At 41.3% G+C, this 20,442-nt stretch overlaps 2 protein-coding genes across 5 annotated transcripts in view; both read left to right on the top strand.

The window, feature by feature from the left end:
• The window catches only part of RASSF7 (Ras association domain family member 7), a 233,852-nt gene that overhangs the window by 111,021 nt on the left and 102,389 nt on the right, over positions 1-20,442 (top strand). The gene's annotated exons all lie outside the window — the stretch shown is intronic.
• The window catches only part of LRRC56 (leucine rich repeat containing 56), a 58,978-nt gene continuing 45,669 nt past the window's right edge, over positions 7,134-20,442 (top strand). The window contains exons 1-3 of one of the 4 annotated variants that reach the window (XM_054276071.1): positions 7,134-7,206; positions 8,428-8,566; positions 17,867-18,031. In XM_054276071.1, the coding sequence (XP_054132046.1) occupies positions 17,876-18,031 (156 nt within the window). In that variant the 5' untranslated portion in view covers positions 7,134-7,206; positions 8,428-8,566; positions 17,867-17,875. Of the gene's footprint in view, positions 7,207-8,424; positions 8,567-17,866; positions 18,032-20,442 lie in introns of those variants that run through there. The other 3 variants (XM_054276072.1, XM_054276070.1, XM_054276073.1) reach the window with 3 other exon arrangements.

Here is a 20,442-nt window from a genome sequence, read left to right as displayed (position 1 = left end):
AGATTTGAATCACACCCATGGTGGGGTTATTTATTTCCCTCCCCTTCACCCCCATGCCCCCCAGGTCTCTATATTTCACTCTCCAGGTTGCCATGGGCTGTGTGTGTTGCTCATGTGTTGTGAAGTGAGTATCTGAAAGAAGAAAGAAGTGACCCGTGCAAACAGCTGTAGGCATATGTCCAGCTGCCCAATTCTCTAGAAAAGGAAACTGTGATCTACGCCTGGAAAATCTGCTTCCACAAGCCAGGAGTTAACCAGTAAACAATGACTATATAGTTGTGTCCTAGACACTTGTGTTTCCACTGGCTTTTAAGGAGAACGAGAAGGAAATTATATTTTCAATAGCAACTCAACTTGCAACTTGATCTGCTACTGCAGGGAGAAATCAACTGATAACTTAGATATTAGCCAGCTGCCAATGTTTGGTATGCAAGGTTACTTGGAATGGTCTGTTTTAGTACAACCACAGCATGGCATAGGAAGTGGCCATTATAGGGCAGAACAAGGGAAGCTTGTGTGTATTCCAAGGAAGATGGGTTCTGCCAGTGGTGATGTGTTAGGAGTTGCTGGCGGATACACATTTCACTTTGTCAAAAGTCCATCTCTGTTTCTAACAGTGGGAAAATCCAGGAATGAAAGGTCTTTCCTTGGACTGTAAAGGAAGTGAATGAAGGTAAGTCACAGTACTATAGGATCTTCATGGCTCCTAAAAATAACAGTAGTTTGTGGACACGGGAGGATTCCCATTCTAAATTTCTGTCTTCTTCTGAAGGGATTTGTTCAGCCATATGCCCATGACCCAGCTCAAGCACCAGGAGTTTCTGTTCAACCAATATTAGGGTTAACCCAGGGTCTCTTCTAAGGTGTTTCAAGAAAAGAGGATGGCGTGTTTAGCCAAAGGGGCAGGCATTCAGGCCAAAGAGCAGTGATAAAGTGCAGGTTTTCATGGCCAAAGAGCTGGTCCACAAACGCAACTGGACTCCCCTGTGGAAGACAATATGCCATGGTCACTGCCCTGTACTATCACTACACAGTGGGGCTGCTGACAGATCCAACCTTAAAAAGGCTGTTCAGCAAGGCTTTTGGGGTAGGTGTGAGATTTCTGTGGACTGGGATGTGTTTTATGGTTTTCAGTACTTGGAAACACTACCTGAACATCTGTCTGGGTCTCAGCCAGCATGCTGAGTTAGGTAATAAAGCTGAATTTTTACTGAAACTTTTAGACAGTGCATAAAACATACAGAAGCATACCAATAATACATCTTTTCTCATCACTATTCTAACTTAGCTGCTGGAATGTAAGTACACAGTCCTTTTTCTAAGCACACATTATGCAGAATCAGAGCCAAGGCTCTAAAGAGAGTGCCTAGAAATCAGGTCTCTCCTGTCATTTTGGGGACAGGGAAACATTCTTCATTCTCCATGAGGATGGGATTCTTCCTAGTAGTCTACAGGAAGTTGTACATGGTAATGACCCAAATATAGATGAATCCCAAGGCTTTCCAAAGAGGCTATCCATGGAAAAGGCAACCTGAGCTGCTTAAATTCTAGGGAAAATGCCAGTATGGTATGGTGGTGTGTTGCATCACTTTTCATTCCTGTGCAGTATTTGCTGAACTTGACTCCAAGCTGCCTGCAGCAGCAGCAGATGTGTAGGGTCAAAGGTTCCTTTGACAGAGCAGAGAGGACCATTGTTGCCTTTGCTCAGTTCGCTCACTGATGCTGAGCCAGAAGGAAGCACAAATCACCTCGTAGACTGTGGAGCTGAAACAACCCTGGGGATGGGCAGGGCACCTAAGGCAAAAGGGGGACTTTGGCTCTTAGAGTGTTAGGACAGGGAGCCGTGTCTTCAGGCTGCAGGTGCTGGCCCTAGGATTACTTGGGTGAGCACAGGGATGCACAGGGTATACAGTGTTTGTTCCAGACTGCAGAACTGCCTGGCCCCATTTATCTACCTGCTGATCTCCTCCTCCACATCTGCAGACTGCGCTCCAGCCACCTTATTTCCTGCCCTGCAGGATGGGGATTTGTTGAGGACTTTTGCCAGAGCTGTTGTCTGTAGCGTGGCTCACAGAGGTGCTGTTGCTGTGATGGCTGAAAGCCCCAGTGTACATGAGTTGCATTCAGAGTAAGCTTTGAACTGTGCAAAGTGCATGCAAACTAGGGGTGTAATGGCATGCAAACTGGTGCTTTGACCTGATTAAATTTTTTTAAAGCCCCAGTTTCTCCACTCCTTCACATCATATGTTGTCACACTGATGGGAAGTGAAAATAACAACCCCTTTCTGATTCAGTAACATTTTATGGTGGCTTTGCATTGGCACAAAAAGCAAGTACACATTGGAAAGCTGCTGTTTCCCCTGTCTGAAAACAGCTAGATGAATTTCACTGCTAAATCCTGCTTGGAGAAACAAACCTAAAAAGTGCAATGAGGCCACAGGTTCCTTTACTCTGCAGCAAGCGATGAAAAAAGAACAAATGTTGTTCCTGAAAAACTGTGGTGGAAGAGTCACTGACTATAACTCCTTTCCAACGTCAATTCATTTTCCCCTTACTTTAATGTTGAAAACAAAGTTGTAACTCAATCATTGACCATGGAATTCATCCCAGAAGAAATGCAAGGACCACCAATAATGTGGTCCAGGTGTGGCTTATAAATATCATCAGGAAGAGACATTCTGTGTCCCAGGGGTGTTAATCCTGCAGCCAGTGCTCTTCCTTTTATATTTTAATTTTAAGTCTGTCATTTTTAAGGCTTCTCAGCAAGACTTTCTCTTGCAGAGGAATCCTACCACAACAAGCACACTGATACAGCTAAACTGAATGAAGCCCTGTAGTGGTACTAGAGTTGTAACAACATGGGATTTATACCTACCAATTCTTTGATAAAAATTACCATCTGGCAGTTGCAGAGAAGCTTTGGACTTGTCCCATACCATGGGACAGGATACCATACACTGGAAAAGCACATGTGTGCAGACAGCATCCTTGAGCTTTCCAAAACCAGGAAATAGTTTGACCCAAAAGAAACTGAGAAAGGTAGGGGGCCTTGAACAGAGGCACAAAATAATAATAACTTCTACACAGGGATTTCAAGTCACCATTTATTCATCTGGAGTCAGGAATTAAATAAACAAGGGAGTATAAGCATATTTTTCTGGCTCTCGGTATTTTTTTCAGATAAGAAGCTTTTGTTTCCTTTTTCCTGTAAAAATGTAAAGGGAGAAAAATATTACATTTATTAATTTATTTACAACTTTTCATTATACTTTAGGTAGAAATAGGAAATAAGCCCTTCTGGAATTAGGCAGTTCTGGCTCAGTGGCTCAAATATTAATATGTTGCCCTATCTCACCTTTGCTACCCCATGTCTTTCATCCCAATCAATCATCTTGACTGCACAGTAATGCAACTACTTCTGAGTAGAATCTCTTGGTCATGAACCAGAATCTGCTTTTCTAAAGCAATAGCACAAAGGAAGGAAAGATCCCTGTGGTGTGGCATCTGCACTTGGTATTGCTTTAAAATAAGTGGGATTCTGCCAGAGTTCTTCCCTCCCAGCAGAGCTGAGTCAGGATTTAAGCTAAAGAGATATCCCAACGCAATTGAAGCTTGTCTTAAGCTCACCTTTCCCCTAAGAGACCCTACACCAGGACAAGGTACCACTTGGTGTTTTTATTGCCTTCTAGTACCCCAAAAATTTACCAAGCCAAGGAGGGTGTTCACTTTCCTTGAGCGAGCCTGCAGCAGTGAGAGGAGACAGGTTCTGTCACTCAGCACTGGCTCGGGACCTCAGAAGTGTGTGGTCACCTTCAAAGGCCACACACGGTTTCTGTGTCACTTTGGTGACATCAGTAGTTTGGTTCACTTCTTTATAGAAGCAAGGACATCATAAAACTATGGATGCCCATCTTTCAGTGTGAGTTCAAATACTCTATAAAAACTGTTATCAAAAGTTTTTCCAGGTCTAGTTCAGTTTGAAAAGATACAGCTTTGTATAAAATGCCAAATGTTTTCTGATGAAGCTTTCCTTTCTGATTGCAGTTTATGAATTCAAATAAGCCTGTGAAAAGGAGCAAAAACAAACGCCCAGATTCATTGAATCAGAGAAGATGTTTTATTAACTGAATTCTCTCATTGCCCTTTCTTTTCATGCCAGGTGCAGTAACAGAAAAATAAATTCAATTTGCAGACTCCTGTCATCCTGCGGATCTTTGGATCAGTCTCTCAGCCTCGTTCATTGCTTCTGAGGATGAACTTCTCAACACCTGCTGTGGTCGAAACTGTTCTTACATCATCTCCTGAACACAGTGACTTCAATCACGTGAAACCATGAGGTTAATGCCACGGTCGAGACTTCAAAGCTGTTTCTGCAGACCTGAGCTGATTTTTTTTTTGAAAATGCGACAGTAGCTGCTAGTTCTTAACCAGCAGAAGAATTACCAAAGCTGGCAGTGTTCTGCTTATCATGCAATACAAGAAGATGGGAAAATTTTCTAGCAGAACTGCAGTCTGGGTGGGGGTGGCAGTACTGTAGGCTGAGTTCTCCACTTAATCTCAGATTAGTTTTGATTTTTGTCTTTTTGTATAAAATGGAGATGAATATCCTTGTTCTGTATTACCTACTTGAACCAGATGACCTTTAAAAGGCCCCTTCCAACTCAAACTATTCTATGATTCTATGAAATTGTTAATTGTGCTAGAAAAGGGATTCTCACAAGAAAAAAGGTGATTACGGTGCTTACTAATGAGGGTGAGAGATCAGGCAACAGGGGGAACCATCTTTAGAGAGACACTTTAAACAATCTTTCAGAAGAGGGGAGACACTGATACATATCTAAATGAGTCTGGGTTATATGCTATAGCAGAAAACTTTCCTCTGACCAGAAAATTCCCTCTGGTTCTGTGTTTCTAAGTTGTAGGACAATGAAATTCTTAAATGTTAATTATGCAAGTAGCAACAGTGATTATCTATTGATCAATAATATTAATTATAGACTGAATTGAATGGATGTTGCTTGTGACTGAATAAAACCAGAAGAACAGACAAATCTCTTCTTGTAAAATAAGACTCCCAAAGGAAAAGGATGTTTATCTAGGCTTGGCTTTCAGAGGAGGCTTCACCCAATTCCTGTTCATTTGGGTAGGACCAATGGAATTAATCCAGAGTAACACATATTTTGGAGTTCCTGTGAAGGTGAGATCAGAAGCAGGTCCACTGTCTCCACATAGGTCCAAGGTATGCTAATTGTCAATACTAGGATTCTAAAACTTTCTTGGATAAACTGAAACATTGCTTTTCTTTCCTATAAAGCTTCATGAATGTACAACATGGTTCCTGCATAGACATCACATCAGCTTCACAGTTATTAATTTACAGATTTCTCACTGACCTTAGCTCAGCTCTGGGAATGGTGCCAGCACAATTACAGTAACTCTGAATAAAGAGACATAAAGCTTCTCTATCCACCCTGAAATTGTGCCAGAATTTTCTCTTCTTCAGTGATGGAAAGATGCATTTCTTCAATTGGTTTCAAATAGTTCAGATTGTGTGGGCCATAAGTAGATTATTTCTAGCAAAATAAGAAAAAGAAGAAAATTGCCATGCAGATGTGTGCATACGCAATACAATACATGTGATCCACAGATAATCTTTGGGAAGAGTGTCCCAAGAAGGTGTATGTTGGGAAACTGAGTCAAGGTGATTTGAGCTAGTTACCTGGGAAAAAAATGGCAGAGTTGGGAATAAAATTCCAGGGGCAGATGCTTGATTCAGTATTGTTTTCACTGAATCACACTACCTTCCTGGAGCACGTCAAGGCCCATTGCCTTCCTTCCTGTGAAGACGGGCAGCTGGATTGCAGTGACAGCAGGTGCAGCTGAGTGTGCTCATCACCTTGGAAAATCAGGCCCCTGGTGATTCTCCCTCATGTTAATTGACCGTCAGACCCTGCAGGAGGGGAGTCAACACATTTCCTGACCTATGGTTTAAGTGTTTTCCAAACCCTAGAGTAAATTGAATGTAGTTATAGAGGAAATGCTGATGCAATCCACCAGCAGCTCCTGCCCTCCCACATCCTCACGAAGAAGGTGTGAGGGGGTGAATTGCATGCAAGCAGTGTAGTCAAAACCCCAGCAGCTACTACGTGGCAGGCAGGACTCTGTGCCTTCCCTCCAGGCCTCTTGCCTTCCTGCCCCTGAGAGAAACACTGCTAAGGGCTGTTGTTGAGAAAATGCTGGGGACCATCCTGAAGGTAAAGCCCTGAAAAAGCAGGCTTTTCCTGTGGGACCACTGAGCACCTCAGAGGATGTGATAGGAATCACATCTTCCTAGGTGTCTGATTTATGAATCCTATATTGAAATGTGGAAATGTAGGTATTCTCTGTGAGTGAGAATGGTAAGAACTGCCCTCTTGCACTGAGATGCTTAATGATGTCACCAACAAAATTGAACCACATCTGTTGGATCCAGATTATTACAAACTTCATTCTCACGTGTCTAATCTTTTGACATTTCTGGTCTGGAAATTTACTCTTTCAGTCTGTTTGGGTTTTAGTTGGTTGGTTGGGGGGTTTTCTTTGTTGTTTTTTTGGGGGGTTTTGGTTTTTTTGTTTTTGTTTTTTTAATGCAAAATCATTTGGTGAAACCAGCCTTGTTATCTGCCACAAATTGCATTTTTTGCACACACTGCAGGAGTGTGGGATCACCTTTGTGCATGATGATGTCGTTATTCATCGGCCGGCAAAGGTTTTGGATGTTGTGAAGAACAGAGGATGTCCCCAACCTCTCCTTCAGCCGTGTGATCACAGGTCACCAAAGTCCCACACAGGGCCTGCTGCTTTTCACGTCCCGTTCCTGTCCTCAGTTCCGTGCCCACCTCTGTTCCCCCCATTTTGCTCCCGCTGTTTGCCTCGCCGCTTTTCCCACTGCAAGCGCGCTGCTCTGCTGCTCCGAGCCCTGAACCTTTCCAGCCTCGGGAGGCTCTCAGGCTCTCCTCCTCCTCCTCCCGGCGCAGGCAGCGGGCGGGGCCGCTGCGAAGGGAGGACGGATGGACGGACGGACGGACGACGGATGGATGGATGGATGGGCGGGCCCGGGGGCCGCTCCAGGTGCCGGGGCCGCGGCGTTGCCGGGCGACGGGCGGCCGCTGTCGCTCCCTCCCCGCTGCTCTCCCGTTCTCCCCGCGGCCCCGGCGCGGCCGGCAGGTAGGAACCGGCCTGTGGGGAGAGAGGGTGGGAGCCCGGAGGGGTCTGTGCCTGTGGGGGTGTGAGCCTGAGGCTGGGTTCCCCTCCTTTCCCAGGGCTTGTGCACCGCGGTTAAGGGCGTTGGGAAAAGGCCGTTGTGTGGGCCACGGTGTCCGTGTGGGACACACTGCCCGGGGCGCGACACCTCCAATGCTTCCCAGAGTTTGAAAATCCCAGCAAAGCATGTGCATCACTGTAGCAATCCAGCCTATGTGCAGCTGGAAAACACCTGAGGTCTGAGACTGACAGTCTCTGTTTATGTTCTCGTAGATGGAACAGCGTGTTTAAATTTTATGTTTTGGTGGAGCTCTGAGGAGAACGAAGTTAATGAATAATTAATCCTGGGCCGATGTAAGTTGTAGAAATATCCCCCGGTGTTTCACACTGAGAGGGTGTGCTCCTCCACGGTGCCCCCTCAGCTGCGCTTGAAGGGCTGAAGAGCCTTGCCAGTGCCAAACTTAGGGCTTTAAAGTTCCTTCAGCTTCTCGCAGAAAGGGCTCAGGTGTGGTCCCTGCCCTGCTCATGACCCCTCTGTGGTATGGAAAATTATTTCTGTCAGCAAGAAACTTTCTTTCCTCCTCATAGTTTTTAGCAGTCAGTAATTAGTTAATTGGATACGTTCAGCTCTCCCTTTGTCTTGTCTGTGAGGCCTGTGCTCTCCTGGCTCTGTACCTGTCTCATATAGCTATTGATTTTTGATAGAAATGTTCCTGCTCACCTATTATTTTCCATTTTGACTGCTTTTATATGGCAATATTTTCTGATAACTGATACAGCGAAAGTATGCTAAATATTGACATTAAACTTTTATACCATGCTACCCCAGTGGCAATGTTTTCTCTAACACAGAATCAACTTACTCCTACCAGAAAATCAGTGTTCCTTTTGATCAGTAAAAAGCTTCTTTTTCCCCAACTATGTAGCTCCTTCTCTATCAAGTCCTTCACCTTCTCATGGTCTCTTTGGGAACTCTAATGAGTTACGCTTTCATTAAGCTCTTCTAGGCTCTACTGCTTCGTGTCCTGTTCCACTTTTAAGCCCTATTGAGCATGGACTTCTGCTCCTACAGTGAATAAAGTACTTCTCTTTATTAATTGCTAAGTCCTCAGACTCTCTTGGGTTTGTTTTGTTGTTTTGTTTTTTGTTGTCTTGAAGATTGTGTTCTTACTATTGTTTTAGCAGGACATGGTACAATTAAATAACACTATGAGCACCTGTCAGTCAAGATAAATGAAGATAAACAGCTGCGACTACTAAATTAAAATCTCTGTAGGAGAGGAATGGGAAATGATGCAGAACAGCAGTGGCATTGGAAGAAAAGGTAAAGTAATTTAAAGTGTACAAATTACTGAAAATGTTTCAGACCCTTTTAAAATTACTCTCCCATTTAATGGTATTACTGTTCTTCATGTTATTTTGTCTGGTTTCGACTTGCCTAAAATTGTGGATTAAATGTACAGTGTTCAGGCATGTCTGATCTCAGAGTTGCTGGCATTAACAGATTTTGTTGTGGAGGTTTTTTTGTTGTGGTGATTTTTTTTCTGGACTTTGTGATCTCTCTCTTGGCTTTAACACTGAGAATGACAATGCTCCTGTAGGTCTGACCTCTCAAGGGATTGATAGATGGGTACACCTTCCTGTGGGCAGCTCAGTTTGTTAGTTGAACACTGCTGTCAGTAAAAGAACAGGCTCTGCCCATGGCCTGGGATGCCATCAGCCTGTTATTCAATAATTCAAGGGACCTGATCCCATATAAAGCAGGATGCAGATTCCATGTGAAACCAGATGTGAGTTTAGCATTGGACTGGAATGATATTATTGATGATGATGATGCACGTGCTTTTCTAACAGAAGTTCCTTAGGGGACACAGTTAAAGAAATCACATTTATCCTCAGTGTTTGAAGTAGTGTAAAAGTGCTGCAAAATAGTAACTTATGTAACATATCATAAATTTGGGATTTACATTTGTCACTAGTGGAATGGATTAATATTTATTTGTTAGGAACTTTAAAGAGGTTACTTTTTTAAATAGGAAAATTAATGAGCTTTTCACAGAAATTATTTAGAGATATCTGCATGATTTTCATTTACTATTCTAATGGTTAGTGTTTTTATACCTTCTATGGAGTCACATGTGGGCTGGGCTTGAAAAAAAATTGGAAGTAAAACCTATTTTATATCAGTAGGGCCACAATTACAATTACTATACAAATCAGAAGACCAGATTTGCCATGGCAGATGCAATAAGTACTAACATGTCTGTATTAAGGGGAAAAGATTGTGGACTCTAGCTAGTTCACAGAAACATTATCTGATATTTAAAAAAATACAGACAGCACACCTTTCTTTGACTACAGCTTCTCACATCTGGAAGCAATATTCAAAGTATTGCAAGCTGGCTGTTTATCTTGCATATTTTACATCTTTTGTTTTAAATTAGTATTTAGAATGGAGTTCTAAAACTACTTTGGTTTCCTTTTTTTTTTTTTAAACGTTCCTATGTGGTGATTGGTTATGGTTTTGCTTTATTTTAATGGAGTACCCAGCCAAGTTCAAAGTGGGGGAAAGAAACATATTTAGAATGAAGGGGTTTAAGTAAATTATTGATACTTGGGAAAGAGCATCTAGCTATTGTGTTTGTTACCTGAAAATATAACCTTGCAGCTGGTCAAACAGTGTTAAAAATGCTGAGAATAGGAGTTGAAAACAGTGGAGGTTCATGTACTGTCTCTATGGCCATATCTTGAATTTTATGTGCAAAGCTGATCATCCTGGAGGGTAAATGGCAGAACTGAAATTCTTTCCATGAAATGCTTTGGAGAGAAGGGGAAATGAAATGAGGTGATGCAAAAGAAAGCTATAATTTAATGAATGGCATGGGCAGTTGGATGTATCCTCCATAGTTCTAACTGCTGTTGACCCAATTTCTAATTTTGCCTCCAAGCAACCTATGCCCGTCTTCCACAATTTAAATAAATACAATGCAAAAATATACTTTCTCAGTTTTTAAAACTGCTTCCTGATGAAATCTCTGTGCCTTCTTTAGTCATTGGATGGCTATTTGTCATGCCCTGAAACATGACAAATAATTGTTCCCCATACACCTCCCCAGCCATTGAACACTACTCACCTTTTGGACTGGGAATTTACTGATTGCCAGAAATTACAGCAGCATGCCAGGGAAAGGACCACTTTGGACTATCTCTGCTTCTGATAGCGTTTGTAAAGGATCTTTTTCTGACTACAGTGGTTGCCTTGGCCCAGCAGGACAGTTATAATGCCACCTCATCAGTAGCCCAAACTGACTTCTCATGGTTCCTTTTCACTGTGAGTCTTCTGCCCTTGCTAACATTTTGGCAATGTCTGTTACTAAATAAGCTCTGCTAACATTGGCATCAGCCACTGTTCAGTGTTTCTCTACAAGTTCCCCTAGAATCTATCTCTTTTTATACAATCTGTCTCATGTGAGCAACACGCTGGAAATCAGAAACTTCCCAGCCACTCTTCAACAGCTTTGCAGGCCAGGAAGGAATCTCTTGTTTTAAATAGCTTAATTACCAAACAAAATTGACTGAAAATTGTTTGAGGACAACCAGAGTATGTTGAAACTCAGAAATGCCATATATGTTGCATTTTTATCCTGCACAGAAGTTTGTTTCAAAAGGCTCATAAAAGCATTGCAGTAGTAACTGGGGGGGGGGGGGGGGGGGGGGGAAGGTCCATTTTATTGTCCTTTTCTCAGCTGGAATCTGGAAATTCTTATAAATGTTGGATACTTAAAATTGCCATGAAGACCAAAACCATAGAATTTTTCTTCTCTGTAGCTTTGTACTGTCGCTTAGTTCTGAGTCCATGGGTTAGAATATATTTGTTCATCTTGAAAAGGTACTGATTCTGCAAAACCTTGCTTTGCTTATGTCCTTTCTTAGTGTGTTTAAAATCTGAATTTTTAAGTAATTGCTTATTATGTCTTTTAAGTGCAAGGAAAGTAAATACATCTTCCAGTGACATCTACATTTAAGGCAGGATCCGTATGTGTGACAAGCACTGATATGTTGGCTCCTGTGTACCTTGTCATTAGCTATCCATGATAGGACCCCTTCATAAGAAAAAGAGGATTTTAACTAGACCACCCTCATTGCTCCCTTATTTAATGTCTGGACACTGTTAGATAAAAGCTTGTGGTCATGAAGGGTCGAATTTGGTTTCCTGATCCCTGGCTACCTTGATAAAATGGTGAGGGACTTACTGTTATCTGTTCCACTGAAACAATTTAAGTGCATTTGGCAACTTTCTGAGAGTGAAAGCATTGGTACCTTGGAGCTCTGTTTTTCATAACCCTTGTTGTTTACCAACTATCCCCACATCCTGCTCTCTGGTTTGCTTTTCTAGGGCTTATTGTGGGGACAGATAACAGAAGAGTGTCTTGAGATGGTTTCTTACAGCAGGAAGTTCACCCCCTCAATCTGTAGCATCTTGCAGTATCTAAGGATTTAGATAATCCATCTTCATCCATGGCCACTCTCTGGAGACTTGCAGTACAGAGAGTATCGACGAACATTTGTAGCCATCCAGAAATTACCACTGACCACCTTCCACCACAGGACTCTAAAAACTAAAACCAATTGATTAGACTTCAGTTTATTTTTTTCTTTGAAATGTAATAGAAGATATAATAGAGAGTGGTTTGCTTTTATATCCTGCTATGAGGACGTTTTGTTGAGGAGTACACTGAGAGCAGGAGGCTGGGTGTGCAGCTGCAGTGGGAGCTGCAGGTTTGTGCCCTGGCTGGGGGACACAGGGCTTTGCACAGCAGAGGGCACGTGTGCCAGCTCGAGCTGTTTCTGTGTTACTGCACCACAATTAAATTGCTTTAGGGTTCCAGACATCTGAGACTCTCCCATGGGAAACCCAGGGCTGAGCCAGTGAGGAAACCCTGTCTGACTGTGTGGGTGTGCAGGGACCAGGAGGGGCACCCTGGGGTCACTGGAGTCACCCACTCTGAAGAGACTTTGCTCCCAACAGTGAAAGTCTGGGGTGGTGGGAATGTGAATGTCAGAGTGGCTCCTGGATGGTCATACAGGGAAGTTTCCTTAAACATTTGGCAATCTAGCTCCAGAATTATGTAATATGGGGGCATTGCCAGCTCACATGATAAAACATTTTTCATCACCCTGCCCAGCAGGATCTCAGGGGAAAAGTATTATATATGCAATTGTAATGATGAAATTATTTTATATATCTACATGGAATCTGTAGATATATAAAGGAGAACTTGGTGACATTTAAAGGCATTGCCTTTTTATTATTACTTAATTTTTAAGTAATATTAGACATCTTTTATCTCAACTGTGTCTGGGTTGTAGCATGCATTTTCTTCTCTGGGATCACTGCTACTTGGAGTGACAGCACAGTTTGAACTCAGCTCTGTGCATGGGGGTGTTACAATGTCCACAAAGCTCCCAAGAGCTCTCCCTGAGGAGTCTGTGGGACATAGATCCCGAGGCTTACCTTGCCATGGTTGTGTTAATTGTAGAGCAGAATTTTTATTTAATAGCAAAGTACTGTCAGAACACTCTTATAGATTTAAAATCATAAATAAGGAAGGTAAACAAGTAAGATAAATCAGTACACTTGCTTTATATGCACATTTGGATGCTTGAAGCAAGGTCTCAAATTGACTGAACCAGTTACACAAAAATATCATCGTAAGCACTCGAGTCATTCAGTGTCATTAAAGTCAGTGAATTTTTAATTACATTAAATGGGATGTTGTTATCTTAATATTTCAGCTTTCCCTTAAAAGCTTTTTTTCTTTAGTGGGACACAGAAAGGGAATCTTTATGAATGCTCTTTGCATGATCCCTTGGTATTAAAGTAGCATTACTGAAGTAGGCATTACCTAGTTCTGCTTAACAAAACCAGAAGATTTAAATCAGATTGTTTAGTCATACACACACACACACAAAAAGTCGTGTTAATAACAGGACTGATGTCTTATTCTTCAGCTTTTTAGAAGCTGCACCTGCTAAAATAGAGTGATATGTTGCAGGATGCTTTATATTACATGAATGTTGCAGGAACTGTTTTTGCCATTATGGGTGGATTATTGTAACAGTAGTTTCCTGATGACATCATAGTAAATTCCAGCTGCCCAAACAGTTATTTTCCAGAAGAGGTTATCTGCAGTGCACTTGTACAAAATTACACTTAGAAAGGGAACTCATAGTTCTCCTGAGACTTGTAAACCAAACGTTTTGTCAAATCCATAGTAAATACAGAATTCTTTGTTTTCATTCTGTGTCACTGGTAACAGTATGGGCACTACTGTGATTTGTGGGTCTGAATTAAACAGACAAAAATTATATTATACAAGACAAGAGAAATGGAAGTCTGCAGTGCAAGCTTCCTGTCATGAAAGGATAAATAGCACAATGGTTCTCAAATGAGCTTTTTTGCTAGAGAATGTTTTGGCCAGTGACCAAAAATTATAGATAAGGGTCCAGAGACTGCAGTGCCCCCACTGAAATGGCACACTTTGTGTCCAGTGAAGGCATGAGTAGCCACAGAACAGGAGAGGATGCTGGATGAGAAGCTGGTCTGAGGCAGTAGAGATTCCTTTTTGTATGGGATGTTAATATATAGAGGTATATGCCTTTCCTAGAGTGAATTTTGATTAATTACCATTGTTTGGGGGGGTTGTTTTGTTTTCAAAAGGTAACTTAATTGCTTGGATAAACTGTTTAGGTAATGTCATGAAGGCTCCATTAGAAATTAACATGCCTAGTCACACAGTTCAGAGGTTCTTTCCCAGTCTTAAGAAGCTGTAATTAATATTGAGTCAAACATTTCTGGCAATTGCTGAATTTGAAATGAGTATTAATATATATTTAATGAAGAATACACCATCCTGTCGCTGACTCTTCGATAAATCTTGTAGCAGGAAAATAAAATCTTGGAGTCTTACCAGATTGTCAGACCCTAGGAACATCAAATAACTATTCTCTGCCAATTTCTTCCTAGCAAATTACAGTATTCTGAGGGGATTTTAAATAACATGTTGTTCCAAGGATCATTTAATTTTAATAATGGTTTTCATTACTGGTATTTATATATGTTGAAAGTGTCCTGCAGTTTTTAATGAACTGTCACAACATGTCTGTGAATTGAATAACTTACCATGATTACACACACTCACTTGGGTAAGGAGAGTGGCAGCATTGGAGGAGGTTGGCAGATTAACTCTTTGTAGAATTCAAAATCTTCCATCTCACTGCTCTGGTCATTGTATTCTCCTGCACTCCATGACTGTTTGCTTCTAGTTATCCACACAAGTATGAGCCTGTCAAGTTAAGACTTTTGATACAAATCCTGCAATAACTAATTTATTGATTTCCTTCTGTCTTTTATTCCTCTCAGTGTTCGCATGCAGTATAAAGCCCCATTATTTTCCAGCCATTTTCTCTTCCCCTGACACACTCATGTGCTTACCAGTACTGCAGTGCTGTCCCATTGGATTCACTGCAGGTTTGTGCTAGGTGCAGTTAGCTTCCATCCTTGTGTGTCCCTCAAAGCACTGTGGGAATGGTTCTGTTCAGCACACGGATCCAACATACATCCAGTGCAACCACCTTGTTCCTGAAGGAAATCCTCAGGTTCGTGGCTTTTCAGAGCTCTTTAGTGACAGCAGAAGGCTTTGCAGTCCCTGTGAACTGTCCCACTGAGGCCAACACTCATTTGGGGCAGTGCTGGCTTGTCCTGTGCGTTTGGCAGAGCTGTAGGTTCATCAGATGGACCTGATGAAAACAAGCAGTGACTCCTGTGTCTCTAGGAGGACAAATGTGCCAGGCCCCCTTCTTGCTCCTACACCGTGCTGGAGATTTCAGAGGTTCGTGCGATTTATTAAATGTTGGCACCTCACCACTAGGATTTCTGCACTCTTAATTTTTCTACAATCTCATTTTGAACATGTTATTTTGATCCATGTTCAGAAAGAGATTCTTTAGTCTCTGGAGAAAGCTTTGAAGTGATAGAAAAAAAAATAGTTTTGCTTGCTGACAATAATTCAACTTGATCCTGAACAATTTGTAATGAAAATACTTTTCTCCTCACTAATCCAATGTTACAATAATTACAAGAGCAGATCAATAGCAGGAAGTATAAAACAAAGTATTACTTCAGATATTAAGCCACAAATTGATCTCCTTCTTGTCAAGCCTAAAGTAAATGCTGTATCAACATGTTCCAAAGATTTGAGGATGTTCTGAAATGTGATGGTGATGGCCCAGCAGGGAGAGAACAGTAATTTGTTTGATGTAAGTGTGTTAACTCTTTGCAGCCTGCATCTACAAAATCCTGCTGTTATCTCATTTTGCACTCACATGTTACATCAGTGTTCTCTGACTACTGCTCCACTTGGCTCTGATAATGCACAAGATTATCTCTGGATAATAACAATTGTCATTTGAGTTAGAAAGAACCACCAGTACTTGTACACAATCCAACACAAGTCTTGTGCAACTGACAAAGGATTCCAGAATGTATGTAACAAGAAGAGTCTACTTCAAATCAGTTATTGACCAAAATAATTCCTTCTTGGGAAAATAATGACAACACCAGAAGGTCTTCATATCACAGAAGATGGTTTAATTTTCTGGGACAACTGATGACTCTTGCAAATCTATACTGACTGAATCATACTGACCTGTTCTAAAGAAAGTAGAGGAAAAAAATCTGAGAAATTCTAGAATTCTTTAGAAAAAGAAGCAGGTAATAGAAGTTTGTGTATTGTAACTTTGCTTCTAAAATGCAGGACACAGTGGTTTTGAGGTCTCTTTTCCCTCTAATCGGATGAAGTATGGAAGTTGTCCTTACACTACTATAGGCATACTGAGGTTTTAGAAGCTGCAAATATCACTACTCAATTCACTTTATGGTGGTTATTTTATAAGACAGTAAGAAAGATTGAAAGGAGTTCTGTGACTCTGAAGAATTTGTTCCTGAACATGTTTTTTAGTCATTGAATATTGCTGTGGCTTAAGTGTAGCACATTTGAGCAGTCAGCTTCTCTTGTAGGAGTGCTTGCCAGGTAGGTGCAGTAACCTGGAAAAAGTAGGGTTTGCTTTCTGTGGGCTTCTTCTGCCCTGACAAGTGTACAGAAGGAGCACTTAGAAATCTGAGGGATTGGCTCCTCCCTTCAGAGTGTAGTAGGTTTTGCAGGGTGAGGTTTGGTGTATCATCAGTTTTTCGTTGCTGTTTTTGCTTGGGTAAGAGCTGCTGGTTTTTTCTGTCAGTACAGTCTTTTGAATTTTTTTTTTCTTGTGCACATGAAGAATTTTGACTGGACTTCAGCAGTCAAAAGAAGAAGTCTTTTTGATCCAAATTTCTTTCACCTTGTACCCAGTCAGTCCTCTCAAGTAGAGATGACCAGCTGAGCAGTCAGAACCCTTATTTGTCCTAACAGAAGTTACTCCTCTGTTTAACTGTTTATTAGTCTGAGGAGGAAGGAAAGTGGTAATTCTCAGGTCTTGGCCACCACTGATGCTTTGTCAGCCAGTTATGATTAGCTTGATCATTTAATTACTTTTCCAGCACTAAGAATAAATATTGCTTCTCAGTGGAGAACAGAGCAAAACTGCAGGTGTCCCTTCAGCAGAGCAAGACAGCTTTTCTCCAGTCTAGTCTTTTGTTGTTACAGCAGTGTTTCCAGCTGTGATACTTCCTTGTTGCCAAGTAGTAGTAAATAGCTGTATAAATCACAGTAATGCTTGTACCATTTGGGTACAGCTGATTGCTTTTTTTACTCTAACGGGTGTACATATGCTTACTCTCATATTTCAAAGTTAATTGTTAATATTTATGTGAAAGTGATATCTTTGGGAATTGAAGAATGACCACATCTGAAGTGTTTCATCTTCAAATTTTGTATTTCATTCCTCAATTGAAGGAAACACAATTTTATTTAAATTGTATTTTTAATTTATTTTCTCCAAGACTGTCTTTAGAACTAGAAGTCAGTAGCCATTGCCTGCCTAACCTAGAGTCAGTAACAGTGCTGGGATGTTTGATTTAGGACAGCAAACACAGGTTTTGTCCATGCTACCTGCAGGCAGAGCTCAAAATGCTTGAGAGGTGGTGTTGCACCTCGGTACTGGCACTTGCATTCTGGAGTCCAGCAGAGTTTTGCTGGGTGTTGCTCGTGTGTCTCTAGAGGAAATGGGTAGGCAGGCAGCCTGTGTGGATGGGAAGCTCACTAACACTGGAGAAGGATGAGTGGAGTAGTGAGGAGGCTGGAAAGGTGTCCTGAGTTGTTTATTCTTAGCTTTCTTCTTTGTACAAAGCTTTAGGCATGCTCAGCTTCTTGTGTACCTGCAAACATAACTTGCTGTGGAAGCTTACACTCAAAGCTGAATGGGGTGTGAGACTTGGGTAACTCTTGAGGGTGAAGAAAAGGAGGAACATGTTATGTAATGCATACCTTTGGGTTTGTGCTGATTAAAGAAACCTGTATCTCCACAGGCATTTTCTGTCTTGCAAGATTAGTCAAAACAGATTTTGCTGACAGGAAAATAATAAATATGGGTAGAAAAATCCGACTGCTTGTTATCCTTTTGTCCAAAGCATGTTGAGATGGACCTGAAGTGGAATCCTGACAGAGTTTCTCATCCAGGCTCATCTGAAGACCAGGAAACTGATTTGAATTGGCAAAGCAACCCAAATCCCAGTCTGCTGATTAAAGATGATGGAGAGCTGCTTATGGATGAACATCTTTCCCCCAGGAAACTGGTGAGTAGACTTCCAACTTTTTAATGAAGTGAAAGAGGCAAACTGGCATATACAGAGCTGTATTAACCTTCCAACTGCTATTGTACTGATTGTGGATTGTTGCCTCTCTGACATTTAGATTTCTGAGTAAAGTAGATTCTGTCTTATGAAAGTATATCAAATGTTTGTCCTCCTTTCACCTTGTTTCCTATCAAAAGTATTCCCAGCATGATTGTGGCTGTATTTATTGCTAGGAATCTTGAAGCAGCATGAAGAAAAGTACAGGTAGCATAATTATGGTCTACACAGATCTCATTAATGCCATCTGGAGTGCCTTGAATCTTAGCATTAGAAAAAGAATTTACATTAATCTTGTTCTAAAGATTGGAAATGTAACTGTAAAAGCACAAGTTTTTTTCCTCTGAGTTAGTGAAATCCTCTGTCCTGCTAAGAAGCCAGTTAAAATGTTCTGCAAATTATAGAAGTACTTTCTATACATGTCAAAGTGGGAGGAATTTCAAAGCATATTTGAAAGCCACGTTCCTTTTAGACTGGGGGAAATGATTTTGCTATGCAGCCTGTTGAAAGAGAGTCACATGCTGAAATCTTCATGAAAGAATTCACTTTGTGAAATATTTGTGAAAGACTACTTGGTTGCACACTAGATTGTACTTGCTCAGGACTAATTAAGGGTGAAATCCTGTGGGATGTGTAGAGCTGACCAAACAATGTCACTTTTCCACACTAAAGGAAGGGAGAGTTGAGAGCAGAACTTGGGGAGAGAGGCTTTCTGTGTTGCAGACCTTCAGAAGAATCTCTCCTGCTGGGGAGCATTTGTGAAAGGCAGATGGGGCTGCCAAGGCTGTGGTTCAGGTGCTCCCAGCAGCCAGGGTGGTGATTGCAAGCATCCACAATCCCCTGTGTATCCACTGCACCAGTGGGGAGACACAAGCTTCCACAGGAGCATATTCCAGCTGTGGGTTTACACCACTCCCTAGCCACTCCCCAGCCACATTCCAGAAACCATTCTCACCATGTGCTGTAGATTAGGCAGAACTATTGTTCCCTAATTAGACAAGTCTTTTAGTGTTTATAAAATGGTTGAAGGTGCAAAAACCCCTTTTTGCAGAGTGGATATTTTAAGCATTCTGGAGAAAAATTGCTGTATGGTTGTATGGTCTGTGCCATTCGCTTTCCTTGGGCTCCTGAGAACCTCTGACCACTTCTTGATCTTTTTTTAAAACCTGGCATAGAATTGGACCAGTCTAATGTGTTTGTGGCCTACAGCAGCCTGTATAAATCTGATGGGAGCCTCTCAGATTAGTCTGTATTGTTAGGGCACAAACCAAAGCCCATTAGAGTAATCAAAACAGCTGCCCTCTGATTCAATCAACTCTGAATGAAACCCTTAAAAAGTTCTTTCATTGGCATGAAGTTCTCTTTGTGAATCTCTGCTGCTTTTAATTCACAACAAACTGTAAACAGAAAAGTGTATGTAAAGCAATGTTGCCTATATCCCATGAAGTTGCTGTTTATTACTCTGAAACTTTTTTAAAAATGCAGATAAGAAGTTAAATAATTGAGTTTTGCCTTTTTTGAGATTGTGGGTTTTAACATTTGTAAGGAATCTCATTTCAAAGATTCTTTTAAATGAAGTACACCATCCTGCTAATTTTTCTGGACATAGTTATTTCCTGTCCTGGAACCCAGCATTTGTGTTGGCATAGCTGGGATACTTCCTGCTCAGAGGAAAAACTACATGACATTGTCAAGGAAACATTTACTGTGTTTATAGCTTGTTTTAATAACATACCCCATCTATCTATTCTCTGACCTTTATGTTGAACATATGCACTGCTGCCATAAATTTACTTCCTCTGGATTTGCAAATATTCAGAATGTTCAAACATTTAATACAAAACAAGTTTTCACATGCATAATTCTTTAAGGACCCACATGTCATTGACAGTCAAATGGTTTGAAAGGTTGTCTTGCTTAAATCAATACAACTGTAGTATCTTTTTGATTGTTTTATTGATGTGAATATTTTAGGAGTTATTGATTGTATCCATTGAAGTGCTCTGAGAAGGAAACTAATAGACTTTTAAAATACAGGCTCATTAAAGTAAAATTGTTTTACATTCAAATAAGGGCATGGACACACTACACCACACTTCTGTAGTGTTGTGTAGGCAAATTTTGGACACCTTATGGATATTCCTGAGGAAGGTTTTTTTCCTGAGACACATACTCAGCTTTGCTCCATGTTCTCACAATGGTCTGTCTTGCACCAGTTTGGTTTGAGTTTGGGGAAGCTGTGAAGTCTCATTGGGCGGATTCTGGATAGATTTGGCACCTTGAACTACAGCCTGATTTCTGCCCGCACATTTGAGTCATTTTGCCCTTTTTCCAGAGGGATGGCTCTCTGTTTT

This window comes from Melozone crissalis, unplaced genomic scaffold (genome assembly GCF_028551555.1).
Source record: "Melozone crissalis strain CALT ecotype California unplaced genomic scaffold, PUWL_Pcris_2 ptg000018l_1, whole genome shotgun sequence".
NCBI classification, from domain to species: Eukaryota; Metazoa; Chordata; class Aves; order Passeriformes; family Passerellidae; genus Melozone; species Melozone crissalis.
The sequence above is the reverse complement of the archived record's forward strand: the minus strand, read 5'-3'. Positions and strand labels throughout refer to the sequence as shown.